This window comes from Passer montanus, unplaced genomic scaffold (genome assembly GCF_014805655.1).
Source record: "Passer montanus isolate IOZ18808 unplaced genomic scaffold, ASM1480565v1 scaffold9, whole genome shotgun sequence".
Classification (NCBI taxonomy): domain Eukaryota; kingdom Metazoa; phylum Chordata; class Aves; order Passeriformes; family Passeridae; genus Passer; species Passer montanus.
In genome coordinates, this window is record NW_024374367.1 from 436,589 (window position 1) to 456,874 (window position 20,286).

Genomic DNA, 20,286 nt, shown 5'->3' on the forward strand with positions numbered 1-20,286 from the left:
CATATGATAGGAATATACTATATTATATATGCATGTAATGCATGTAATAAGGAGCCCAAGAGCATCAACTGGTGAGATCAGACAGGGCAAGGCAGCAACACCACCTATGACAACACAAGTGTTATAAAAGAAAAAGGGCTATTTTTACAATGCATGGGGAAAAAAGGGGAAAAAAAGCAGTTGTAGCATCTGGATGGTGTATGGTCAGTACCACAAATCAGTAAGAGGACCCTCCTGAGGGTCAGGTGCCCATTGGAAGTCACATCAAGGGAAAAAAAAAACGTTTTAGCATTTGGATGGGATACAGTGAGTACCACAAATCAGTAAGAGGACCCTCCTGAGGGTCAGGTGCCCATTGAAGTCACAGCCTGGCACCTGGGAATCAGCAGTGTTCTGCAGTGAAACTTGTCACTGCTCCTGTTTCAGCCTGGTTAATTAGGCAAAGGGGCATCCTGCCATGTTTATTTAGTAACACAACATGCATAGTTCATTTGTTCCTTAATACAAAACCCCTGGAGTCAGTTGGGGTCAACTGGGGTTACTGGGAGAACATCATGCCAGCACAAGGGCAATCACGCTGCAAGCCAGCTCTTGCCAGATCACTTGTTCCCTCAGCAGACTCTGCCATAAACAGGAGAGATTTCCTACATCCCCACCAAAATGACCCAGCACTTGGTCTTCCTGCAACAGAAACCTCTTCCCTTCCTGCATGGCATCGGGCTGAGGCTGTAGGGAATTTGGGAGAGTCCCAAGTGTCATCTCTGGCTTGAGAACATCTCATAGTACTGCTCCCAGGATGCAGCTCCTGGAGGAGGTGTGAGGAGGTGGGAGGAGGCTCCAGGCACCTGTACTCCTGGTATTTCACGTAAACAACTTATTTAAAGCTGGGTAATATGTATTATGGCAAGCATGCAGAGGAAGTGGAAGTCAGGCACGCTTTTGGGATTCCTCTGCTGGTCACCCACAGCTTCCAGAGCCGTGGGCCACCACAGTCCACACACTTCTCCTGGGATGTACTGCCAAAATGCCACCCTTGCCCCTAAACTCTTCAGCCCTAGGCTTCCAGTTCTCACCGGCACCTTCTGGTCATTCCCACCAAGACCCAAAGGCAGAGGAAAGCCAGCCTTGCTGGCAGATCTTCTGTAAACTGGGCTCAGAGGCACAACCCAGCTTCTCATGAGTGGGATACTCTCGGAGCATCCTTCACCTGTGTAAGCATCAGTCTGCAGTGGAGCAAGGACAATGAGAGAAGCACAAGTTACCCTTTTCTTTGGTGGCTCAGCACCTATGCAGCTCAGCCAGTGAGTTCACAGAAAACCAGCACTTTTAGTATTTTCTTCTCTTTTGGTAGGTTTGAGTGCACTTGGCTGAGCAGAGTGCTGGGGAGGAGGCAGCTCCTTGGATACCTCCCCAGGCAGCTGCAGAGGGTGGGAGGGGACGGCAGGGACACAGAGCCTCCGACTCCATCTTTAGATCAGGAGTGGGATGGGAATGAAAATACCATGGGTATAATAACACATCTTTTCAGGGAAATCAGGAGTTATAGGGGGTTGCAAATAGGGGCAACAGCCTTCCCCGCTTTCTGGAAGTGACAATACAACTTTTCTTGCAGGAAACACATTGTTTTAGCACTGTTTTATCCTTCTTCCAGAAAACCAGGCCACTGTGGGCCGTGCCCTCTCCCTCCCTGTGGCTGATGCTTTTTGGGCCCAGGGTGAAGCCTTGCCCAGGCTCCAGGGGTGCATACAGAGCGTGCTGCCAATCTCACCCACAGTTCATGCTCCTCTGCACTTACCAGGCTTGGGATCAAATCCCTCATTAGTTTTCACACAACTTCCAAGGGCAGCTTATAGCCAAGGTCCTAATTCATCAAGCAATTAATGGATCAAGCCTCACTACTTCAAAGACTGAGTTCTGGTATTTGCATGAACCTCAGGGCTTGGGACAAGCCCATGTGAGCTGCAGGCAAAAAGAGATCAGACCACAGAGCAATTTTCCCAGAAGATCAAGCAAACCTAAAGCCCAACCACATTAACAGACCTTGGAATGCTTTCCTTTCCTCAGAAAGTTTTTGTTAAAAACATCTACAGCACAAGTGTTGCGCTTCTTCCTCAACTCTTATAAAAATAAATCTCATAAACCAACTCAACCATGCAGAGCTGGACAAAGGTTCAGTGTAAGAGGAAACAAAACCCATGACAGCACAAGGCCTGGGTAAGACCTTGCTGTGGGTCTTCTCTCTGTATGAAGGCTCCTAGCTGTTGCAGGGATGAGCTGCAGCAAGAAGCACTAGGAGGAGCATACATGCCAGGGTGGGTTTGCCCAAGGGTGTCCAAAGCCATTTGCTCAAGAGCTCTGGGAACCTGGGCAGAGTCCAGCCTTCAAAATCTGAAATTTAATCCCAGGTGTCAGCTAGTGACCCTGGAGACAAGGGCTGAGGAGAGCTCACCTTTCCCTGGTACATGCAGAGATCACCATGTTACTGGCTACAACCCAACCCCAAATTAATTCTCTAATTAATTAATTAGCAGCCGGGTGCCAGCGAGCATTGAAGCCTTTTCACCAAGCCATGAGCTTTCTGAAGTCTGAGAACACATTGCTGCCCAGGGGCATGCCAACATGGGGTTCAGCCCTACCCAAAGAACAAACACTTGGACAGCTTTCCTCACTCAAGCCCCCGGGGCAGGGTGGAGGCAGTGGGGGAGCAACAGCAGGAGCAGAGCACTGGCACTGAAAACAGCTCTGTGTACACTGAGATGGCCACTTGGGGGTTTGCACCTCCACAGACATGCTGGGAAGGCATCTCCTCCACTGCCAACGTGACCACGAGCAGAGCAGCAGCAGCAGCAGCTTCAGGAAGAACAGAAAATTACTGGGTGTAATTGAAACTGCAGGGAGGAGCTAGGGACATAAAATGTAATTATCTGCCATGGAATGGATCCAAGATTAGCAATCCTACTTCTGGTCATTTCAAGTTCCCATTAACTTCTCCATGTGCTTATGTTATCAATTCTGTGGCTTAACTGTCTGTGAGATGCAGCACTTCCAGGAGCAAGCCCTGGGCCTCCACTGGTCAGGGTCTCAAATCACTTGTCCAGGAGGGGGTGAAGGGCCTGGAAGATGTCCCTCCCTAGTGTCCAAGGTGGAAGGGGTAGGGGGATGCTCCAGCTGAACCAGCTGCACCATTCTCCTCTCTAGGCACCAGTGGCTAGAATTGGCTGAGGTGCTTCTTGAGGCTTGGGAAGATGATCCATGTGGGCATCACAATTCAGACATTCTCAACTATAACATGTAAGATTGGGTGGATTTCAGACCATCTCAGCTTCCGTTCTCCTCTCCTTGCACTCCATCTCAGCAGGCTGCAGAATTCACCATCCAATTCACACCATACAACACTGGGCATGCCCACATCCACCCTATGCACAGCCCATTCCATTGTCCTGCACCCAGGCTCCTCTTGCTGAGCCCCTGACACTTTCTTCCCCTGTATCATCTTCCTTGCAGCCTCACCATTTGAGAATGCAGGAGCTGCAGAACATCCCTCACTGGCCTCATCTCCAGTCTGGCCAAGGCCTCCATCCACAGCCTCCAACAGGAGGAGGACCCTAGTTGGTGACTGGCACTTGCATGACCTCACCCTTGGACACCTTTGGGGAGCAGTGGGCACTGCTGGGGGTGCCCTTAACAACAGCCATGCCTTGTTTTGTTCCTTGCATGAAATCAGTGTACACACATGAAATCCATGTCTTTGCCAAGAGGTGAAGGACCATGGACTCCAGCCCTGCAGCCTGCCCCAGCAGGAAACTGGCTTCAGCAGTTTCTTAAAGGCTTTTTTATACACCTTTGAAAGCAAGCACCCCATCTTTTCTCCATTTTAAGCAAGGAGAGAGCACACACCCTTGGATCAGAAGACACCCTCCCTGCCAGCCCCCTTACCTCCACGAGGTGAGGCGTGGGGTTGAAGCCGCACATGTTGCAGACCTGCTGCCGGCAGGTGGTGCAGCTGTTGTAGTTGGGGGGCTCACTGGAGCCCACGTTGATCTCCGCCTTGCAGAGGGGGCACGAGACCCTTGCTTTCGGCACTTCCTTTGGCTTGACACCCTGCTCCGGCTTGCCCGGCTTCGCCGCCGCCGCCGCACCAGCCTGGCCCTGCGCCCCCGGGGCTTTGGGCCCAGCCTCTTTGCTGGCGTCGCTGAAGACAATTTTTGGAGGCACTTTGCCAGGAGACGGCTGGCTCGGAGCAGGGGCCTCTGGCTGGACAGACATGAGCGTGCTGGCCTGGGTGAGGAGGGATGCCCCGAAGCCGAAGAGCTTCCCTGTGAGCCCCTCCTGGGGCTGCTCTGGTGCTCCAGCCCCCGGGCCCGGGGCAGCAGGCTTTGCCCCTGCATCTCCTGGCGTCTTTCTCTGCTCAGAGGGGGAAGGCTTGGCTTGCTGATGCTGCGGGGAGGGCCTGGCCTGATGCTGCGGGGAGGACCTGGCCGCCTCCTGAGGTTTTGGCTGTCCTTGGCCGTGCGGTTCCCTCTGCGGCGTTGTGGGCTGAGGTTTGGGTTGCTCTTGTGGCAGGGGCCGGGGGGCTGGCGGGGTCTTATCTGCAGCCGGGGGTTGCGGGTGCTTGGCTGGGGACTGGGAGGGGGATGGTGAAGGGGAGTGCAGCTGCTGCTGGCTCTTGGAGCGAGGAGCGGTGGTCATGTCCATCCCCAGCGCCCGCTGCATCTGGCAGTTCAAGCACAGCCATTCCTTCACCTGCGAGACAAGGAGAGGACGTGGGCAGTGAGTGATGGGCAGGTACAGCTGCCTGCAGGTAGCCCCAGCACACCCTTACCTCTCCCCAAACACACCCCACATAGCCACAGAAACCAGTCATCAGCCCCTGAAAAACATTTTGGTACCATGTTCTTGGCTAGCAGTACCTTGCAGTCAGGGCAAGCAGCCCCCATCTGTCACAGGTACCCACGGCACAGCATGCCGGCGTGAACGCCAGCTTTAATTAGCCTTGGTCTGCTTCCAAGGCTTCTGCTGTGAACTGACTGCTTGCCATGAGGCTCTGCCTCTCCTGGGGGAAGAGGGGCCTTTCCGAGGGCTCACAGCTCCACCAACTCCCCAAAGCCCATTTTCTCCCTCCTGCTTGGTGACCAGAGATACCAAAGAGAATAGCCAAGCCCAAATGAGGAAACACCACTGTGCCATGCTCGGCGCTTCCCTGGGGCTAGCAGAGATGGGTTTTCTGGAATCAGTGCAATGGTTGTGATACTCCATCTCAAAATTTGGCTCTGGAATGCTCTAAGGGAGTGCAAAGAGTGCTGCTCCTTGCACAATGCACCTGCACTTCCAGGAAGGGAAGTGCAGGCTGGGGAGCAAAGGGTTAATTTTCACTCTCACCATGATGAACTTTTGCATGCAAATGAAAAATAGAACAGTTCCCTGGCTAAGTGGTGATAAACGAAAGACTTTCCCCACGAGAGATGTTCCCTGTGACACACTAATGTCTAAATTAAGTTAATTAAAGAGGCTGTAGAGCCTTTCCGTATGAGGAATCACCAGGATGCTCAGCAGCTACACAAGTATTAATATACAGCACAGTCAGCAGGACAGCCAGGTCTGCTTCCAAAAGACTTCTCCAAGACAAGCAATTAAGGTGGCAAAAAGGACCAGAACATTTCCAAAAACCAGAGCAGCACCCAAGACAAGCAGACACAGAGCTTGGCAGGAGCAGCACCCAACCTGGCCCTTGTGCTCTCTGGGGGCTGCACATCCCACAGGCCTGCACCCCCTGCCAAGGTGTGGATTTTCCTGCCTTTCATTCTGGGAGCCATCTCTTCATTCCAGTGTTACGGATCACCTCTAAGGCTCAGCTTAATCCCTGCTGCAAAGACATTAATCACCTTGCCAATCCCGCAGCTCCAGGTCTGCTTGGCCTTTTGGTCCTGCAGTTGGAGGCATGGGTGATTCATAACCTGGCCCCAGGATTTTTCCCCCTACACTCCAACCACACAAACAGGCACATTTCAACCTTTTTATGCTCGCAGGAGCTGCCTGCAGAGATGCAGGGTGTCATTGTAGGTCTCATGATGGGATATGATGACAAGTCCTCAAGAGGTGAGGCAGATAAGCCCTAAACCCCTCCTGACAAGTCCCCTTCGCAGAAGGGTTCTCATAAAGGCCAGCCTTCAAATAATGAAGTTGTAAAAACAGAGGAAAGTCAGATCAGCTAGGAAAGATGGTTGAAATTCATGGGGGGTGGATGAAAGCTCCACCTGCCCACTGCAGCCCTTCCCCTCTCCACCCAGCACACGCCGGGTGCCAAGGCTTGGCACTGCCTCCAGCAAAACTCTCCCCATCACCTTACAAGCCTGGCTGCACATCAGCTCTGTGCTTTTCCCAGACTCCCCTGTACTTGCTGAGCTCCCACGCCACTCTCTACACCAGCCTCCGCTCGAGTCCTTCACTTGGAGCCGAGGGAAAACAGCCTCAATTTTCCCCAGCAATTTTGTGCTACATTGTCGCTTCTCCAAGCTGTTCCAAAGGAGCCACATTATATTTAGTTCCTGAAAATAGTACTTTAGTTTTTATAATTTCTTAGGGTCTTGCTGTTTCTCTTCTGACATCAAGAATTTCTTGCGTTATTTTTGCTTTCACACCCCCTGGAATTTTTTCCCACAGTTCTATTTCAAGAGAGTGTCTACCAAAATCCCATCAGCTTTGCCCACCATCCCCATCAGCTCAAATTAAGGGAGAACCAATCCTTTCTATTCAGTTTCTTGTTCCCAGGATGCAAGAAATTCAAATCTTCCCTCTCCACATAATCTCCTTACCCGCACTTTAAGACCCTTACTGAGGTGGAAAGTGGGGGAAGAGGAGATCCACTCCCTCCCTGTGCCACACAGAATCCCCCACTCTGCCCTTGGCCAAGGCTCCTCAGGAAAAGCTGGGCAGTGGGAGGTGCCTGGGGCCACAGGAGCTGTGCATGGCTCATGGACAAGCCCACCAGGACCTCCCTCAGCTCAGGGCTGAAGAACAAGGGGATCATTGTAACTTTCTCACTTTTCACAATGAACCTACCACCCAGATAGGAAGAAGCCAGGGGGTGTTTTAGATGGGATAGGAGCATCCAATTGCCCTTGGTGACTTGGTGAGGAACTGCTGAGGAACATCTGTCCTGGGGAGCAGGGGAAAGCTGCAGGAAATGCAGTAGGGCATGAGCTCCCAGAGCAAGCATTTGAAATGTAAATTGAGTTGGGATTATCACAAATTGCCTGGCCGGCCTCCACTGATGCAACTGATGACACACCGTGTGGGTTACACAGATCAAAGACAACTTAAAGGATGCTGCAGGGAAGATAGCAAAGAGGAAGGGCTGAGTTGTCTTGCCAAAGATCCTTCCCCCAAGGAGGAGAAAGGAGAAGGGAAAAGCCTGGATGATAAAGAAATAGTAGAAAAAAATCATTCTTTTCATACTCTTTTCCCCTGTTTCTCTCTACTGTTTTATGGGCATCTTCCCTCTGCATGATGAATCTGCAAGCTAGAAGAGAAGCATTTAGAGGATAATAATGCAAATAATGAAATAATCCCATTCCATCTATTTCTGTGTCCTGTTTGCCCAGTTCTCCACCAAATCAGAAGTTTCAGGGTTTGGATTAGTAAAGATTTACACCCAGACTCTTCCTAGAAAGGATGGAGGTCCATCACTGGGTGGAGATGGAAGAGATGCTAATGAGACAGATATGATGGACATGCTGTAATCACTGTCCTGGAACATTTGGGAACAAGAAGGATTACACTCGTTATGAGGATGAAGCGTTTCCATCCTATTAGCAATTGAGAAGAACATTCAACAACATCTACCAGCACCAGAAGATATTTAAATTTGGCAGAACTGAATAATTTTGCATCCAAGAGCTCTAAGAGAACTAAGAAAACTGCTGCGTGCTGATGTTCATTTTTAAGAGGAAATTTTAGGAGGCTGGAAGAGTCTTCTGCTTGAAGAAGGCAAAGGTATGGCCTGCAGGGGACAGGGAGACAGACATCTGTCCAAGGCAGAAAACCAGTGCAGAGAACTGAAGGACACACAAATACATCCATCAACATGGGTTTAGGAAAAATAGGTCACAGCAAAGCAAACCTGATTTTATTCTCTGCACATCTGATATTAGTAATGCACAGAAGCAATATCCTTGATGTCCAAAAGGTGTTTTGACCTAGTATTGTATGACATGCTGACAAAAATAAAAAGCACTATAGAATATGAATAGTGAATATGCTAAATGGATTTCAGACTGGTTACCTGGCTGAGCTGGGGGCAACAAGAATTCACCACTGCCAAGGTATCATCATCTCATACGGGCAGCACCACTCACACACAGTGGGTTTTGGTAAAACCACAGAATCAGAATGGTTTTGGTTGGAAGGAACTTTAAAGATCATCTTGTTCCAGCCACCCATATCTTAAATATCGATGAAGATGAGTCTCTACTGCCTAGCAAACCTGTGCTTAATCCATGCAGGAAGCCTGGAGCTGGAAGCAGGAGTGAGGAGGTGGCTCAGCCTCCTCTTCCAGCACCAAGGGACTCCTTCCAGAGCCCTCCATGGTTCCACGCCGACATTTTAAGGAGATTAGTAAAACACAGGCCGGATCTCTAAGAGTGATTCTAGGCATGCAGAAAATGTCTGAAGTGAGAGAATTGAAGAGGTTGATCTTTTTCGTTTATCAAAGAGAAGATTAAGAAGTGACTTGATTACGATATAGCAGCATATTCAGTGGAAACAATATCAGGTAATAAAAGGTTGTTAATTAGGCATAAAAAGGCATAAAAAGAACTAATGACTGGAAGTGGAAGCCAAATATATTAAGCATCACTTTTAACAGCAGATGTTTCTAACCATTAAAGCAAATTATACACATGCTGTTGGGCTCAGCAGAAGACTCAGGGAGGTAAAGCTTGCAGGCCTTTCATCTATAGCCTATTTTATGCCTGTTCTGGTCTCACAAGCTTTGATAGCTTGAACCATCCCATCTGTGTGGACATTTGGATGTTTGTATCTGATACCTGACCTGCCCCAGCCTGCATGCAGTTCCCAACACACATAGGACCACCAGCCTTACCTTTCCCACCACAGAGCCCTCTAACAGCCTAGAATATTCCTCAAAACCCCCTTCCAAATCTTATTATTCCCCAATGCACGGGTAGGTCAGCAAGTGGCAGTGCTTGCTGGGTCACAGCTGCCAGATGTGCCTCCCCCCTCAATGCTGTCCTGTGAGCACCGACTATTTGCAAATCCTGTTAGGAATGAAAACTTTCCAATCAGTGTTTTCTTTAAAAAAATTGCAGCAGGAATATCCACAGCACGTGCTGGCTCTGCCCAGTGCAGATTTAAACATTGATAAGAATTATAAATTGAATACACATATACACACACACATATAAAATTACAGGCATGGTGGGCTAGATTGTGACCCCCTGCAGAGCAGGTACATAATAGGGGGGAAAAAGATCCATCCCAGTGCACTGTGGTTTTTAAAACATCTAGAAAAACATCAAGAAAAGCACATGGTTAAAAAGGATCTGAAATTATACAGACACAGCTTGAGTCTGTAAGGCTGCTGCAGTTATTCTAACACCACCTATTTTAGGAGGCTATGTGAAAATAGCCCATCCCCAGTATTTGTTACCAGGAGATGTGAGGGAGTGCTGGTTATGTGCAGGTTGTTTTGTTCCCCTCTGGTAAGACAATACAGCTCTAAAAGTATCTCGAGTATAAAGTTCAGCCTTTGCAGTGGGCAGAAGCTTTAAAATGAGCACTGTAAGCAGAAAAACATCGTAACTGAACATCCAAGATATTTTCACGCCAAAATTTAGGATTATAATTAAGAGTAATTCTGTCTTTGCTGAGGGTTGGTTATTTTGGACCATTTGGAGGTCACCCAGGATGTTATCCTACTACAGAAGAATAATAAAACCAAAAAGGAGAGATTACCATATTTATGACTTTGGAGATTTGAGATGGAATGGTTCCTCACCAGCTCTACCCATTTAGACCTCAATGCAGCCAAAGCCATCGACCTTGCTAGCTACACACCCCCGTGTCAGAGGAGGCCACTGGGCCCAGACCATCTGACCTGCTTTAAACAATTATTTTAGACTGGGAAGAACAGGTCCCAAGTCATCTTGAGTCCAGCATGATCAATCCCACCCAAGGGTGACCATTTTGGACAGGACAGAGAAAAGGAGCTTTGCTCAGCAGAAGATACAACCAATACTCATCCTTTGGCATGAGTCGAGATGCACAACAAGCTGAAAAAGCAGAAACCAATTCATGGGAATTCAGAACAGAAAAGGAACGTGGGTTTTCTGTGACTTGCTAAAAACATGTGTATTTAATAATTCTACAAAACCGAAATCCTGGAAAAAACCCAACTGTGTTTGGGAAGAATGTGACAGTGCTGCCTCTGGCAGCAGCTCTTCAAATCCAAGAGCCTCGAGTGGGCCCCTTCTCCAGATGGAGCCACCCTCCAGCAGATGCACCCCAAGGTCACAGTTCCCTCTGCCTTTTGCAGGCACCAGTATGAGTATAAAAATAACCCCAGCTGGAACTGGGTAATGAAGGTACTGTGCTAATCAGACTAATAGAGAGGCTCAACAGCAGGATCACTGACTGGATGGAGACAGGTTTCATTCATGGCTGCTACTGGCTTATCCTGGAGGAACACTGCAACAGCCTGGCCTCTCCAAGAGCTGCCAGTGCCCTGCCTGAGAGCGTCCTTAAGTGTCTTCAGCTCGGCAGCTCTGCCTGCACATGAAGAACTGCTGTCTCACAAAATCAGCCCGTCAGCGAAACGTCCCTTCCATCCATGCCTCCCGGGTCCGCTCCTGAGGAGCTCTCTGGGGGGCACGTCTCGTGTTTTACTTGTCACACTGAGCTCTGCCAAAGCCACATACATACTCTGCAATTAAACAATATCCTGATCCAAGGGAAGAGGCAGTGCTAGAAGGCAGCCCTTGGCTAGAGAACAGAGGGAACAGCAAGTTGTGGGAGCTGGGATACTGCTGGGAAGGCAGGAGGTGGGAATGGCTGCAGGAGAGCAGGGAAAGCTCAGCAAATCCTGGAGGAGCTGCTGATGCACGGAAAAAACTGAAGGTACCATGTGGATCAGGTTTTCTACACTATCCCAGACTGGCTGATGGAGTGCACAACAAATATATACCTTTTTTCTGAAGTTTTAGGCTTGTTTTATAGCAAAACTAAATTCTCTCCGGAAGTGTTTGAGGCAAAGGTTGGATAGGGCCCTGAGCAATCTTATCTTGTGGAAGGTGTCCCTGCCCATGGCAGGGGGTTGGAGCAAGGTATCTTGAAGGGTCCCTTCCAGGCCAAACCATTTCATGATCCTGTTGCTGAGTTCTCCTACAGCAGCACAGGGACAGTTTGCCATGGAGCTCATGTGTGGAGGGCAGGAAAGGCAGCCCTGGTTGTTTGGATCAGTGCACAGCCTACATGCAAATGCAAAGAGGAGCCTGCAAAGCATCCCGTGGAGGCTGTGATGTGGGGCATCAGCCAGAGTCCGAGCTGAGGGGCATGGACAACACCAGGAGGCCTTGGGAGGACCATGAGCAGCCCAGGGTACAGGAGCTGCTGTGTGCCCGGGGCCAGCCTGCATGTCAAGACATCACCAGAATTCATGCCTGCATCCAGGTGGAGAGGAGGCGGATGCAAACATGCAGGCAGCGTGGGCTGAGGCTTCCTGGTCCAAATCTGAAGCACAGTTTGAGGAGAATCCAGGGCTCCAGAGAAAATGTGCAATTAGGAGTGTTTCAGCACTTAATTGACAGGTGAATTGGTCAGAGGCACCGAGTCACTTGTCAAAAAGGCCACCTTATGCTCATCTTTATCTTCAAACATCTCAATATAAATAAAATCTAGTCCTTGGCACTCCTGCCCAGAAGGGGAAGCCACCGGAGCCATCAGTAATCATCCTGGTAATGCTTGCCAGAAAATAATCAACTTGCTCGCTTGCTGGCGAGTGAGAGGAACCAACCCCCAAACTCATCTCCTTCTCTGCAAATAACAGATGGGAAACTGCGTTTGTCCAGAGAATCGAGCTGCGAAATAAGACAGTGCCATTTCATCCTATGAGTCACTTCTCAAACAGTTTCCTTTCTCTGGTTAGCACTCCCTGAACCAACCCAAGGCTACTTGAGCACGTCTCCTCTCTCCACAGGGCATCGGGGGCACTGACCCCCACGAGGCTCTGCAGTTTCAAAGACGACCTCCAGCACCTGCACCTCGCTGCTCGGTCCATCTTTCCCTGCACCACACAACCACGGACACAGGGATGAAGCACACGACCAAAGGAAATAACTGCACGCCCAAGAGCTTTGCAACTAACCTCGATCCGCCGTCACAGGCAGGACGGTGCTCCCCGGCAGCATCCCCCATGGCTAGCTCCTCAGGAAGCGAGAGCATCCCCTCCTTCACTGCTTGCCCTTGCTGGCAGAGGAGCAGATGGGCAGAGGAAACCTTTCCAGCGCCAGACCCAGCGCTGCTCCTCTGCTCCCCCCGGAGCGCGGGTCCCCCGCCTAGCTAAGCAAACCGGCAGTGCCGCCGCCCGAGGCAAAGGGACAAGTCCTTCCAGTTCATTAGGGAAGGTTTCTTGTGCGATTTGCTGCCTCACTAGCTCCTGTTTAGACAGCCTTTGTTCCTGGTCCGCGGGAGCGCACGAAAGGTCTGGACGCCTGTCCAAGCCGGGAGGATGCTGCTCCCGGGCCGGGGCAGCGAGCACGGCAGAGCTCAGCCCGGCTCCCTCCGCCCGAGCTCCGCACGCCGCGGTGCTCTAAGTGCAGCCCCGGGCCCCTCTCGCTCCGGAGCGCGGGGCTCCCACGGAGCCCTCTCGGCCAAGGAAAGCCTAATGGCTTGCTGTGCCTTTTTCTGCTGCTGCTCCCGTGCCCTGCCGCCCGCCGAAGGACGGACGTCCTGAGTAACAGGAGCCTCCGGTCCTGTTCTCACTCATTGTCTCCTGCAGAACTAAAATAGCAGCCTGGGAGGGAGCAGAGGAGCTCAAAACTTTCCATTCCCTGGTACTCCTGCCCAAAGAAGAGGAATACATGAGGCCACGGGGCTCCTCGGGGTGTCACGTGCAGCAGCGATGCAATTCACAGCTATAATGCTATAAAAGCACAGGCTGCTCCCGGTAAATAGACTTGTAACAGATCAATTTAAAAGCAGCCCAATTTCCTATTAGTAACACAGAATAAAATCATCCACTTGCTGCATGGCTCACATTTATTCAGCTCTGAGTGGTCCCTGTTGTAGCCTTGCTCATGAGCTTCCACAGCTCCTTTGGGAACCCTCCTGGACAACTACAGCAATGGGAGATAATGGCTGTAGCTCAGGGACTAAACTAAACACTCTTGAATATTGAAAGGTCCTTTCACCCCCAAACTTTGAACTACCTTGGCAGCATCAACATCTGAGTATAGCACAGCAGTGATGAGGGCAGAGAGGAGCACGATCCTCTGGCCCACGTGTCTAGGATGGAAGGTTTTAAACACTAAAAACAATTCTGGTGCTGGCATAAACAGCCCAAAGTGTTTTCAGAGACAGGGTTGCAGACCTAACGTTGTGGCCTCACACTTTCTCCAGACTGAAGGAGCCAAGTTAAGTCTAATTTATCCTGGGCTAGTGTGTATTCACGAGTGAAGCCACTGGAATGAAAAACTTGTGTGAATGAACACATCATAGTGGATCAGTGCATCAAAGCAGAGTGTATCTTCTGCCTTTTTTTTTTCTTGTTGTTGTTATTCTGGATTAAATATGTAACAAATGCTCTTGCAGAATTTAGGGCCTGAAGATAGACAAGCCACTGCACAATCTTTTTACATACCTAAACAGACTTAATTGCTCAATTATTCCAGATAAACACGATAAGTTGCCTGTCATGAATAATTTATAATCCAGCTAGCCACACAATCTGTGAAACACAAATCTATGGCTGCAGCAAAAGAAATGCAAGCAGATGCCATGATCCCAAGACACCCTTCTGGGTACTAAACGCTGGTCAAAGGAGCAATAGGCTACCAAGGGCAGCTTTGATCTTCCACAAAACCCTGTGGACAGCCCAGACCTTCATCTGGGTTACTGTGTTGCTGAGAGGATGCAATTATTGACAAATAAAATAGGCACAAAGTGTGGGTGTGCACCTTGGAGGAGACAGGCACAGCACACACCCCCTCCTGTTTGTGCTCTGGACACGGCTGGGTGTCCCATGCAGCCCTTCCTGGGCTGTACTGGTTTTCCCAGGAATTGCATCAGAGGGGGGGGAAGAGCTGCAGTGAGGATGCGGTGCTGGAGGATGGAGGCTCACAGGGCCTGCCAAGGGACAACACTCAGGCTGCTGGGGAAGAGCTAAGGGAAGGAGCACTGCCACGGGCAGGAAAGGTCCCATCCAGCCAGAACTTCCCATGCTTGGATAGGAGAGACCTGAGAAGGCAGCCTGGAAGGAGTCCAGGAGGAGGGCTAATCCCAAAGCCATGACAAAGCCATGCCAGGCAGCTCCCTTCCCAGGACACAGGGGAAATGAACCAGGCAGAGGGGCAGGCACCTGGAGCTCCTGGCTCCAGTGACCCCAGAAAGGGGCTCCTGGCACTACCACAAACCTTGAGCCTCTTTGTGACTCTCTGAGAAGCAGAGGAGAGGCACTGGGTAGATTTCCTCCAGCCTGGGCACCCCTTCCCAGAAATAGCTTGTCCAGTCACCAGCGACCTATTTTAAATAAATTAGAATAGGCTTTTTGTGTTGGAACTCCTATCCTAGTTCTAATATACCTGGACATCCAAATACACCTGGCATAATGACAAAAGTCATCGTCTACTAAATAAAATTTACACAAGAATCTGCAAACAATTAGTTTGCACAGATACCTGTAAATCCACATCACTTTTAATTGGGTTTTTATAGCTATTATTTAGCCCTGAAGAAGGGGCTACTTAAATTTAGCCTTGAAGAAGCCAGTCTGCAAGAGCAATCACCCTGTCATCAAAAAAATATCAAAGCTAGCTGCAAAGCAAGATTAAAATTGGTCATTCAAATCATGATTTGATGAGAGTTGGAGTTGTTCAGCCTAGAAAGAGAAGACTCTAGGGAGCCCTAAGAGCCCCTTCTAGTACCTGAAGAGGCTACAAGAGAGCTAGAGAAGGTCCTTTTACAAGGACATGGACTGACAGAAAAACAGGGAGCAGTTTCACACAACAAGAGGGCAGGAATAGAGAGGATATTGGGAAGAAATTAATTACTGTGAGGGTGCTGAGGCACTGAAACAGGATGACCGGGGTGTGATGAGATGTGAACTTCCCATCCCTGGACATGTTCAAAGCCAGGCTGGATGGAGCTTGGAATTACCTGGTTTAGTGGAAGGTATCCCTGCCCACAGCGGGAACTGGAATGAGATGAGCTTTAGGGTCCCTTCCAACCCAAATAATTCTGGGATTCTAGTCTATGATATTTTGCTTGCTGAGCTGAAGTCATCATTGCCGTGGAGATCTAAACCAATACACCACAAAGATGAATAAACTCTTAATGAAAAAGCATCCTATTACTTGAAAGATTGTCTTTTCTGTCATAACCCAAGCCAAAATTTGAAGTGACCCCATTCTGGAGCTTTCTGTAGCCTTCCTGAATGGGGGCCCACAGGATTACCATAGAGTAACCTGCTTAGGACACCTCAGCACAACTGCAAACCCTGGGCAAGCTTACAACAAAAGCCAGTTTAGTTCAGCTCAATTAAAGGGTCAGTCCTTAATTGCAAGACTAGGAACTGTTATAAAAGAGAAAAGCATTACAATAGAAATCACTCAGGTAAACCACAAAAAATATTGCAGAAGCAAACGCTCTTCTAGGGCATCTTGGCTTTCCTTTGAAAGATCTCCAACAAGCAGCACATAGGCAGTGCCAGCTGCAGTGCTCCATGTCCATCTAGACAGCAAGAAAACTACAGAGGAGCAAACTGCACAGTTCAAACTGATTTCACCCTGCTTTGATTTGCTCCAATGCCAATCAAAAACACCTTCAGAAGAGAACCACTAAAACGTGTTGACTCGTGTGTAATCACCAGCCACAGGAATGACTTGATGACCTACAGAGCTCATTTTTTGCTCCCCCCACTTTCGGAGGTTCAGCTGGAGAGATCTTGTCTCTGATTTTCAAGTGTCATGCATCAAAATATCCACCTGAACAGTGGGAGCCACGCTGACTGCAAGCAATCAGCCCCAAACTGCCTCAAACCGGGCACAGAAGGCATGGAGTGGCCAGCAAGGGGGAAGCAGCAGGATCCACGCACCAGGAGGGAAAAACATTTGATATCCAAATAAACACCACCTTCCCATAAGCTTCTATCTGCCCACAGCTCTGTCTGTTGGCGTGGGCTGGCTCCTGGCACGCTGCAGAGAAAGGGAAGGAGGAGCAGGTCTGAAGCACGGGGCGCAGCAGGCGTTGGGATGCGGCACAGCACGCGCTCCGTGGGGATGCTGCTCCTGGGGGCACAGTGACCTGCTCCCACAGGGAGAGGGTCTTGCCATGCCAAGGTATTTGCTTCCCAGCAGGATGCAGGCTGGATGGCACTGGACAAGTGCCTGCAGCTGGAAGACACAGGAAAAGGCATTGGATGGAGAAGAAGGGTGACTTGGGGTAAGAGCTTGAGCTGGCCAAAATCATTAGGAAGGGCACTGAAGCTTTCAGTTTTTACTGTAAGAGTGACATTGCCCAGTTTTGGCTTTCAGTTGGGTGCCATATTTTGGCTCTTGGTTGGAGATCCCTCAGTGCAGTGGAGCTCTTCAGAGCTCTCCAAATGACATGTCATTCAAAACCATCAGATCATGACACTTTTTTTGGGCAGAACTGCAAAAACTTTACACCCAGGGTCTGCATAAAGTGTTATTATTCCAACATCTCTCCCTGGTTCCAAAAGAGATTTAGCGCCTGGAATTAGTTATATTTCAGAAGTCACTGGTTTTTTTTCCTTCCTAATTCAATAAAGCAGCAACAATTGTCTGCTGAGAGCAAGTAGTGGGATCCCAGAAGCAGCTTAAAGACAGATGGCAGCAGCAGCATGCCTGTTTGGGGAGAGTTCTCAAAGCACTCTCCAATTTGAAAGCCACAATCATATCAGCTGGAAAATTAATATGGCAGGTCACAACATAAGGTAGAGTGTGTAAAAATAAATTTCAGGGCATTAGCTGGCCTGGACCAGCATCTCCATACTGACTTGGTACTCCAAGAAAAACCAGGATTCATGTTCCAATCTGCCAAAGGTTCCCTGAGCAGGTTGCTGAGGAGAAGATGACAGCACCATGCATGGGGTACAAGGGCTCACTTTAACTGGGCTTCACCTTTTGGGATGGATCCCAGAACTGTTGGTCTTGCACTAACATACCATGCTCCATCAAATACTGAGAGTATCTGCTTTTCTCAAAGCTTGAAAGGTTTTGCAGTACCTAGAGTATGTAGGCAAAACAGAGGCAGGTGAGTCCAAGGACAGGCCTCTCCTACAATAAGTATGCTCCTTATTTCAGAGGAATCCAGAAATACAGGTAATTCAACTCTTTCTCAGGTCCTCAGAGTAATTTTAACACAGACCACTAGTTTTTAGCCAAACCTCTCCACTAGACCTGGTATTTTATCTAGTGGGCATCATACTGAGAACAGAGGTTCTCAGGGGGAAAGGGCAGCAAGCAGTGCCTTCCAGGAGATCAGGACAGGCATAGGATGTCTTCTGGGGAGGAAGGGCAACATGGTATGCCTGAGAGAACAGGAAGGTCTGAACAGAACCAGTGAGCACCTCAGAGCCATGATAAAGCTGTTTTTGGTGGAACCTCATACTCAAGGAGTCACAACGACATGCCCATTACAGCTTCTAGGGTATTCTGCAATTAGAGGGGAAAAAACCCCCAAAACTAAAATCCCAAGGGGAGCTCCCACTCCTAGGTCCAAGCCCAGCAGTGCCCAGTCCATCCCACCCAGCTGGCTGCTGCACTAGCAGGCAGCCCTATATGTTTGCGTCCTTAGCAGGTTTTTAACGGGGAACGCTTGCTGATCCTGCGATTCCTGCAAAGCTGAGCTACAAGCAGTGACAAGCTCATTTGCTCTTTGGGGACAGCGCTTCAAATAGCTGCTGGCTTGTGGCAATTAAAAGGGGCAGAGCACTGCCTCCGACTCCGGCAGCCCGCGCTGTGACTGATGCAAGCGCCGGCTGGAGCGCTCTGATAAGGACGCTGCATGATTCAGAATAATCTGGGCTTTGCTGAACAGATGAGCCCGAGTGTTTGTGCTTCTGCTTCCGTCTAATGGGAATACTGTATTGTGCCCATCGGAAAGGGGACAGGGCTGCTGGAGGTAGGAGGGCACCAGAGCTTCCTCTCTGTAAGACTGGTGGGCACATCTCTCCTGCTCGCCGCTCAGGTCTCCTTCTTCCATGGAGGTCTCCAGCCTGAGGGTCTGGCCACTCTGCCCCCTCAGCTTGGACACAGCAAGGGGGTGGCAAAGGAGCAGGGGAGGGAACAAAAAGTCAATGTAAAACCTACTCACCCTGAAGGTTTTTTGCAATGCTGCTGCACAAACAGCTGGGCTCAATTAAGATACAGGAGATGGGCATCAAAGTGGGCAGGGAGCAAGAGAGGAAGGGGAGGGACACACTTGTTGTTCAGTCTTCAAAAACAACTTCTAGCTGGTGTAGTGCTGCATTACATACATACTCCTTCTGACAAACCTTTAATCTCACCAGCCTGCTGCATAGTCTACTCCCATTCCATTAAGATCACATTTTGCTCCCTGGATTTCCAGAGCCCTTCTAACAATTTGGCTTTGATTTACTTAAAGCAGAAAGCCATACCACCGGCACAGTCTATTTACAACATAAACTGACTCCAGAATGGAAATATCCTCCCTTCGGCTGTCCTTGATCAAAAGGTTTGTAGCTGAGATAAAACACCATTTAAATCAGAGTTTAAATAGTCAGTTTTCACAGTCCATCAGCACCATACCCCTCAGATCTGGGCTGTCCAGGAGCACAGCTGCATATCACGTCTCCAAAAAAAGCTGGGTATGGCAGGAGGGTGAGGTCTGGCAGCAAGGCTTGAATTAAGATGGTGAGAAGTACCTCTGCAGGCATGAACTGCTGTTTCACAAACACCTCACTGCATACACAGGACTGCTTTCAGAAACCTCTGAGGCTTTTCAGTCCACACACTATGTAAATCCCTTTTTAGCATCCAAATGTGACCATGGCCAAGAGACGGTCAGGAAGAAGCAAAGTGGTTCATTGTGGTGGGAGCCCACACAGCTCTAAAAATAGCACTAGTGATCAGCTAAATTCAGGTTACAAGAGACACTGACAAGATGCCACCACCTCTCTCTTTAAGGACCAGACAGACCTTGTATGTCACTGTCATTCAAGGTGGAAAGAGCCATGTCACAACATCTCCTCCTGTGCTGGGGTTGTCCCACTGGGCACCCCTTGCTGCACCAAAGATGCAGCCCCTGGGACAGCGCTGTAAGGGTGGGTGCAGAGGGGGTGCTGATGTGTCTGACACCCTCCATTACAACCACCCTGCTCTCTGCAGCTTGTAGAAAGACGGTAAATAGGAATGAATTCAGCTGGGATTAACTCAATCCCCATCAAAGCACTGAAAGCTCTTGAAGTTTCCTCCTAAGCGCTCCCCGAGGCAGCGCAGCAAACACACATCACAAAGCAGAGCGCACGGGCGCGGCTCCCAGCCCTGCGCAGCTCCTGCTCCCGGGGCTGGCGTGGGCACCGAGTGGGAGCGAGGGACACAAACACCGAGCCATTGCACACACTCGACCGGCAGGAAAACCTGGAGCAGCACCTGTGTGAGCCAAACATCCCCATGAACAGCCCCGGGCTGTAAGGGATCTCATCCCTCTGCCCGGGGATGTTCAGGGGCAGGGAGGGAAAGCAAGCAAAGCTCTCACAGACAGACACAGGGAGCCGCTGACTCGGTACCCTGCTCCACTACGGAAAGCTTGACGGCCGCTTCCGATCCTGGCTTTTCTAATGATGAAGTGATCTGGGAGTTGAAAGCCAGCGGAAAGCCATGTCTCACCCAAGCAAACGGCTTGTTGTAACTCAATGCAGCGAGGGAAGGAGGGCGCGGGGCGGCTCAGCCCGCGCCGCTGGCTGCGCTGGGCGCTCAGCAGGAGCCGCCGAGCGGAAAGGAGGCCACTGCCGTCCCTCGGGAGGCCTCCTCTTCATTTACAGCTGCTTTAATTACCCCTCTGCACCGAGCA

The 20,286-nt window shown here is 49.9% G+C and overlaps 1 protein-coding gene across 3 annotated transcripts in view; it reads right to left on the reverse strand.

Annotated features, from left to right (window-relative positions):
* BSN (bassoon presynaptic cytomatrix protein) overlaps positions 1-20,286 on the reverse strand; it is a 65,168-nt gene that overhangs the window by 36,725 nt on the left and 8,157 nt on the right. For all 3 annotated transcript variants that reach the window (XM_039734345.1, XM_039734344.1, XM_039734346.1), the window contains exon 3: positions 3,937-4,743. In XM_039734345.1, the coding sequence (XP_039590279.1) occupies positions 3,937-4,743 (807 nt within the window). The remainder of the gene's footprint in view (positions 1-3,936; positions 4,744-20,286) is intronic.